Below are 7,908 nucleotides of genomic sequence, written 5' to 3' on the forward strand. Positions count from 1 at the left end.
ATTTTCTCAGCCACCTTCTTTGTTCGAGCGTATGAAAAACTACAAAAAAAAAAAATATAGAAAACGAAACAAGCAAAACAGGGGAAAACACAAAAGTAGCAGAAAACACTACACACAAAAAAAAAACACAGAGGAGGAAAAAAGGAGGAAAAACTTCAAACAATGGGCAGCCGTCAAAGTGAGCGATTGTTGGAACGTGTCGGGGCATCAATAGAGGGAGAGGGGGAGAGCCAGTGGGGACAAATCCAAGTGGGCACCAGAACAAGGGGGCTAATTCCCCAAACTGCAGCTGAAGAATGGTCAAAAACTGCAGGGGAGCTCCCATGGAGTGTAAAAATTAGACCCGCCCGGCCGCAATCAGGAAGTCCACATAGCACCCCACCCCAGAGCCACCCCCCACCCCCAGCCCCCCTCGGAACCATTTGCGGCATCAATTTTCAATTTGACTATGCAAAGATGCGAGGGCCAGAGAAGTCTCTTTTATGCCATAGAAATCGTTATAGAAACTTTCTTGAGATGTTGCCAGGGCCCCCTTCAGGCCATCAAAAGCAGAGCTTAAGCAAACATGCCACAATGAATGAATATCCTTTTTATTCAAATGCAGTTGGAAGATGGAAGATGGCAGATGCTGGATAGAAGATAGTAGATAGAAAATGTAAGATGGAAGATGGATGGGGCCGCTGCCGTTGGTGTCGAGAAAGCATCTTAAGAAAATTGTAATTTTGATGTCAAACAGCGATTAAAAGCAACGAGATTACCTGCTGCATATTGCATGAATGCATTTATTGTGTTTGCCCAACGCCACTCTTGGGGGGGGGAATCGCATCACACCAAATGCAGACATCGTTGAGCTCATTTGCACTTTGACGCGTTCTCTGGCATGCTGGCATGACACGACATGCCCCGGCCCGTCTCGGCCTGGCCCTGCCTTGGTGTGGCGTGTGGCAGAGGACGAAACTGCCGCGTCAGCCAGGTGCCACTGATGGCAATGACGATGTTAACGAGTCCACAAAACAGCACTGTTCCTACGCTCCCCATTGTGTGGCAGACACCCGAACCCAATCGTTGCAAATAGGCAAAAGGCAGAGAGAGAGTTCAATCCGCCAAAAGTCGCACGTACAGGGTAGTCCTGGTGTCTCAGGGCATATACTTTATACGATTCTTAAGGCAAACAACCGTCACGACTGCCGTAGATGATGCGCATTTCCCGAAAGAATCTTGAGCGAATAACGGACTCCGTGCGGAGAGCCAGATCGTGACGTTCGGGATTGTCGAGGCCGGGCTTGATGCCGGGCTTGTGCACCAGAAAGGCATTGTCCAGGATGTGAAACTCATAGCCCAGAGCACACATGGCATAGGCCTGGGTCATCTTGTCGCTCATCGCCTCCCAGCTCAGGCGCTCGTCGTACGGCGGATCCGTGGTGGAGCCAATGAAAATCGGCTCCCAGCGGTTCTCCCTGCCCATCCGAATGCCCTTGTGAAAGACATTCAGTTCATCCGAGACGCTGGCATTGATCCACTCCTCCAGCTTGGGTCCCTTGTGGCAGTGGGGGCAGATGTTCATGTGGAAGGGCACCGCCTGCGAGCTCCACAGCATTTCCTGCAGCTGCAGCTTGTCGCTGGGCATCGTCGCATTGGACTCCACCTCAAAGATACGCAGCACATAGACCACCGGCACCGGCACCGGCACTGGCACCGGCAGGTGCTTCGCTGCGAACCCGTCGCTGTGGCGTCCGAGCATAGTGAAAAACTTGGGCACCAGGCCCGGCGTGGGATACAGCTCGATGTCCGAGGCCAGAACGAAGTGGGTGAGCGCTGCCTCCCGGGCTATGTTCCGGCCAGTGTTGACGGGATAGTCGAGGTCCTTCTGCGAGCGGTAGGTCCGCCTTCCGACGGTTCCCTCATAGGGTGGCCGTCCACTGCAGTCCAACTTCCGTGCGAGTATCGTCTCTGCCCTGAGCACAACCCTGGGCGTGTGTCCCACTTGAAAGTAGATGTGGAAGCTGGTCAGACCGCGCACCAGGTCCCGACCAGCATCGCACTGGAGCAGCCACAGGATGCTCTCGATGGTCGGCTCCCAGTCCGTGCCGGGTGCGTACAGAGCCAGACTCAAAGGCGATCTCCAGCGCTCCAGCAGCGGCACCAAATTGTCCAAATACCTATAGTCCGCATGGGTTGTATAGGTCACGTTCGAGGAGCAGCTCATCTGTCCATGATCCGCCCGCACAAAGTTCTGCAAGACCCAGAATTTTCCACGCAATCTGTTAACGGACTTGTGCTCTCGATCTTTACAATTTCGAAGCTTCCCAAGGTCGACCCATGTCGTCTCCTGCTCCACCAAACGTGCATTAGAGACTGAAATCTGATCGACAAACAGGAAAACCAAAACTAAAAGTATATACATATTTTTTATATGAGTTAAGAAGCAGTTCCTGTGCTTATTTATCTACGATTCATTAGGAACAGCAGTATTTCTGGTTAGGATTTCTGGCTACATCCTGAAGAATCTTTAGTATTGCCTTTTTCCAGGTTAAAATTGAGTAGACCAACGAAAAAAAGGCAGAGGGATGGGCCCTTCTTCATCTTGCAGTAACAGCGAGCCGTTACACTGTTCGGTAACAGCCTGTTAGCGGAGCGTGGTACATGGCACCCTTAACAGACGGTTAACCGCGCTGCCCACTGCTTTTCTTATCCTTTTTCTCAGTTACTGTTTCTATATTTTTGTGCCATGTTTTTGCTTAGTGAAAAGTTCAACCGCAATGTTCCGTAGAAGTCCGGTTCTTCTACTGGGGGGGTGAAAAATCTGTTAAAATGCTAGCGATGGCAATAGGCTCTTAAAAAAAAGCTAATGGAACATATGGCAGCCAGACCAGAGCCAAGCGAACCCACCCAACGACCTCTCCCCGCCTCATCCGAGTAAAGGAGCCTCCAATGGTCCCCTCTTTCCTGTTCTCTTGTGCACTGAGAAAAGCATTCGACTCCGATTGAGCCGAGGATTTTTACAAAGTCGTTTTTTGATTGATTAGAATATCCATAAAAGTCGCATTTAGTGTTCCGAAAAGCAGGCCGAAGTTTCTCGTCGAATTGGAGTTTCACAGACGTAAATTTTTCGTGAGAGAAAGATTTTGTATATTTTGTTATCAAGCGAAATGATACGCCGCGATGGATGTTCAGACAGTCACCCATCATCCGGTAGCCGCTCTGCTCCAGCTGCCGATCGTGCTGCCGCTCCAGCACCCACGGCCGTGCCACCCAACGACGTTGGGATGCCGGCCCCCTGCCAGCCTTCGATGTTGCCGCAAACAACCGCCAATCTGTCCAAACTGACGATCTGCGAGGGATTCGATGAGCCGCTAAGCAAGTGCAAGATTTGGAATCCCTTGCAATAGAGTTGCTGGAAGACCAGACAACCACAACATAACAGGACACTGGAGAAAAGACCCTCTCACACACCGCCACCTCCGTCAGCCACATCGACAGAAGTCCTTGGATTGAATTGCGTAGAAAAAGGATCCAGAAAAAGACGGAAATTGTTGAATTTTAGTGCAAAATATTGTTCAATAGAAACCCCATGGGCAGCACCAACAATGGCGATAAAAAACAGAAAAAAAAACTATGAATAATACCTCTCAAAACCCGTGTGGATCGTTAGAGCGATACAGTGCGCTGCACTGTAGAACGGTTGCAGACTGTTAACGGAAAGCGGCACCCGTGACTCTGTTACCGGGCCTGTTAAGAGACTTTTAACCGAAAGGGCCATCTTTGAGGCTGTTACCGGGGCTGTTAACAGGCTTTTTACATGGGCTGTTCACTGGAACAGTTAACGACTGTTAACGGGCTACTAACGCGGGCTGTTAACATCGCTGTTGCTCTGTTACAGCTGTTGCTTTGAACAGTCTGTGTTTTTTTCATCAATGTGAAGTCGTACTTCCGTTAATTACAAACAGCGACATAATTGAAGATTTCTGTGGATAGTGCGGATAATCTGCCATGAATTTGATGCCACATTTCTCTCAGTGCACCCTTTCCACGTACAATTTCCGGCTGAACACATTTTGTGGTCGGGCGCAAATGCATTTATATTTGAACAGCAGCAGAGAAAGAGAGAGAGAGAGAGAGGGAGAAAGGACCATAGGATGGGAAAGCTTAAGCCATTTCATTTTTGGTTCGTTGGCGTTTGCAGCATTTGCTATTTTGCACTATTTTTATGAGTCACTGCGGGGGCAGGCATCACCATCAGCTGGGAGCTGGGAGCTCTGTGGGTGGAAGCTGGAAACTGGACCAGCCACGGGGCACTCATATTTCTTAGAACTCCGACAAACACTCACAGAAACTAATAGAGAAAACATCGAAGCCAAACCAAATAAACATTGGAAAAGCGAAGAACAAATACAGAAACAAAAATCTACCCTCAATAAGTACTTGTAAAGGGAATATGAAAGAAAGCCTTACCCTGGGATTGTAATTACAAAGAGAGTGGCGGAGAGAGAGGCGCAGGGAGAGGGGTAGTCCTTGAAGACTAATGGCAAGAAAATGGTATTGTAATGTCAACAATTGGTCACTGGATGATTGCCGTGAAAGAAGTACTAATACCCGTCATAAGTTCCAGGAGAGCTATATTTGAAGATACTTTTAGTAGATGTGTTGGGTATTTTCCTGTATAAAAGGTAACTATATATCGTCCCCTGATTGCCCAGAGACCCAGGGCTACCCGCCCCATCCCAGAACTAATGCAAATGCTGTTACTTCCCATAGATTATCGACTCGAAGGAGAAGAAGCTACGAGTGAGACTGCTTTGTCCATGAGCTCAATGCTAACTCAATTCCGGAAGGAGGCCGGAAGATGAGGCCAAGATCCAAGTTCATTTGTAATTTATTAAACGCAGCTATAAACAAATCGAAAGCGAAATGCTCGCCCTTGGTCCTGCGAGCCCCCCAATGACCGCATTTATGTCGATTTAAGCCCTATTGGCTGGACCGATGGTCGGGGCGGTAGATAGAGAGAGAGGGAGAGTCACTAAGTCAATCGCTTGGGCTCTCCTTCTGTCCGTCCGGCAATGGAACTCTGGCACGGCGTATTTTGTGGACTGCAGACACGCACCGGCCTATGGAACATGCATGGGGCCCCCCCCCTGATGGAAAGGGAAGCAGATTGCACATAAATAGCTGCCAGAAGTCAGCCGGGTTCACTGAGAGAATTTTCAGTGTCTTGCCGAAGGGCTAGGCAATAGTTTGAAGTTCGAAGAATTTTAACGCCGAACTGGTGAAAGATATGGCAATATTTGTTTTTCGTAAGCCAAGAGGAGGCATCTGTCTACAGGGAGAATTTTCAAATAGCATCATTTTTCGGGGTTTACTTAAAAAGTTTCCACCTGTGAAAATTTAGTATAAAATATACAATATAGAAAAAAATTGTAAGAACCTTTTAGAAGCGGCCCGGTATGGATTAGAGAATAGCGGAAAGCGACCATTATATAGAAAATGTTTGGCCTTGGTCTGGATTTAATTACTATCCGATCGGTAAGGTTTTTATAATTGGATTTTAATTAACTATAAAAAACACACATTTAATTTTCTGATTTTTTTATTGTATTGAGTAAAGGTGCTTCCAAGACTGAGCTCAAGATTATTAATCAAAGGCTCTGCAGACCCTGATAGTTCTATGTTAAGTTAAAGCGATGTTAAGCTTAACATGGTTCGTGTATTTGATGGCTATTGAAGATCACTGAAAGTGTAAATTAGGTTAAAACGATGTTAAGCTTAACATGGTTCGGGTATTTGATGACTATTGAAGATCCCTGAAAGTGTAAGTTAGGTTAAAGCGATTGTAAGCTTAACATGGTTCGTGTATTTGATGACTATTGAAGATCCCTGAAAGTGTAAGTTAGGTTAAAGCGATGTTAAGCTTAACATGGTTGGTGTATTTGATGATTCTTCAAGATTTTGGATTTAAGCTCTGCAGATCCTGAATGTTATATGCCATGTTAAAGCGATGTTCAGTTTAACATGGTTCGTGTATTTGATGATTATTGATCTGAGCTCTGCAGAGCCTGATAGTTATGTTTAACATGGTTTGTGTATTCGATGAGAGTGAATTAAAGATCCTTGTCTATTAGCTTTACATTTAATTTGGGTGATGAGCTTTTTTTGGCTAGGCGTTAACATATGTATATATGTATATCCCATATAATATTTGGGGAAAATAGTTATAAGAAATACATTTACATCCCAGTGCTCTACCAGGAGTTCCGCTTGTAACAAGGACATACATATTCTGTTTTGCCAGTGCATCGATGGGCACTAAGCTAATTTACTTTCATATGAACCGAACCGCACAGACCCGAACCGAAGCGAGGGTGGCGGTGAGGGCATGGAGCACGGTGGGGCGGGTCGGAGTTGTTCCAAAACCCAAAACCGAATGCAATGAGCATCTACATAACGCCCAGGAGTGATTTTCTGTGTCATTTGGTTGTAATCGTGTCTGTTGTTTGTTACTTATTAGTGTGTGCGTGTGCGTGTGTGTGTGTGCGGTCCGTGTGTGGCATATTGCATGTTCTATGCCATATTGCGGCATTTGCATGGATGAGTGTATCTATGAGGTCCTGTGTATCCCTGCGTATGCGTGTGCGTGTGCAGTTTGACTTGTCTTAATGGTCATGTTAAACAAATGTTTATCAGGCCATGCAGCTGCTGCTGCTGCTGTTGCTGTTGCTGTTGCTGCTGGTGGTACTTCCATCTTTCATCCTTCCCCACGGAAGGCCTAAGCCCAGGCCAGCCCCGCTCCGGAGCGCTCGTAAGCCCCACCTTCAGTCAAGGCCATTAGTCAATTTGGTAGCAGTTGTTGTTGTTGTTGTTGTTGCTGTGCAGCAGCCGCACATGAAATATGCCCAAGTCTTCCAAGGAATAGAGCTAAGGTTAAGGTTAAAGTTAAGTGTTTTGTCAAATGTGCAGCAGGCCAAATGGCAAGCTGACAAATTTCATATTCAAACATCTAATAGATTGCACACACAAATGCACAAAAGATATACGGATGAATTCAATCGCCAACAAGCCCGAACATGTGTTTGTCCATATGCCAGCGATCTGGCCAAAACATCCTCACACACACACACACACACACCAAAAGGCAACAACAAGCGGGTTCCAGTAATTCAATTATGCAATGATACAGCTCCTTGTGGTCTCTCTTGGTATCCCCAAAACTGTCGAATACCGAATTCCGAGAAGAAAACCATTCTTTCAACGGAATACAAATATGTTATTTATTAATGGAAAACATCAATGCTAAGGGCAATGTCTCGACGTGATGGACGCTTTTCAACGATGAAAATACTATAAGCATATACTACATACCTGTCCGATCTTTGAAATCTATGAAATGGCCTTGGGGGTATCTGTGGTAAGACGTTAACGATATCAGACGCAGGGAAGCAGGATCCCTGCTTGAGACACCAACAGCCGTCACAATCGTAGCTATGATGCCACCAGCTACAGAGGCAAATATTGTAGCGGATAGTGAGACACTGGTCCTTAAAATACTCCCAGTTTTTACCAAACTATAGATTACTTCAACGATTGATTGAGTTGGGGCTAGGAAGTCATCGGTGGAGTAATAGCAGTGGCAGTGGCAGTGGCAGTGGTTACTTGTAATCACGGCAGTTTTGGGGTTCCGATTGCGGGACAAGCGTTATGCCCGGCAGCGATACGGAGGAGTCCAATGGCTCCTGGGCCGAACGAGGATCACGCATATCCGATACTTCAAGTGGACCCACAGACAGCACCTCCTATCAGATGCCCAAGGAGCGGCCCAACACGGTGGCCTTTCAACTTCCACCTGATGGATGGGGGCTGGAGACCCTGGGACACTGCCCTGCTCTCCCCCAACGAACCAGAAGAGCTGCGCTTGCC

The 7,908-nt window shown here is 47.0% G+C and overlaps 1 protein-coding gene across 1 annotated transcript; it reads right to left on the reverse strand.

Moving 5' to 3' along the window:
• Window positions 1-1,084: 1,084 nt before the first annotated feature.
• On the reverse strand, window positions 1,085-2,429 carry LOC4816668 (beta-1,4-glucuronyltransferase 1). The gene has a single exon (XM_001355860.4). It carries the CDS (start codon window positions 2,402-2,404, stop codon window positions 1,163-1,165), a length of 1,242 nt encoding a protein of 413 aa, XP_001355896.3. The 5' UTR covers window positions 2,405-2,429; the 3' UTR covers window positions 1,085-1,162.
• Between the last annotated feature and the right edge of the window lie 5,479 nt (window positions 2,430-7,908).

This window comes from Drosophila pseudoobscura, chromosome 4 (assembly GCF_009870125.1).
Source record: "Drosophila pseudoobscura strain MV-25-SWS-2005 chromosome 4, UCI_Dpse_MV25, whole genome shotgun sequence".
Classification (NCBI taxonomy): Eukaryota; Metazoa; Arthropoda; class Insecta; order Diptera; family Drosophilidae; genus Drosophila; species Drosophila pseudoobscura.

Bases quoted from the DNA above. Each gene is read 5' to 3' on its own strand.
- LOC4816668 (XM_001355860.4), bottom strand. From the start codon at position 2,404: ATGTATATACTTTTAGTTTTGGTTTTCCTGTTTGTCGATCAGATTTCA.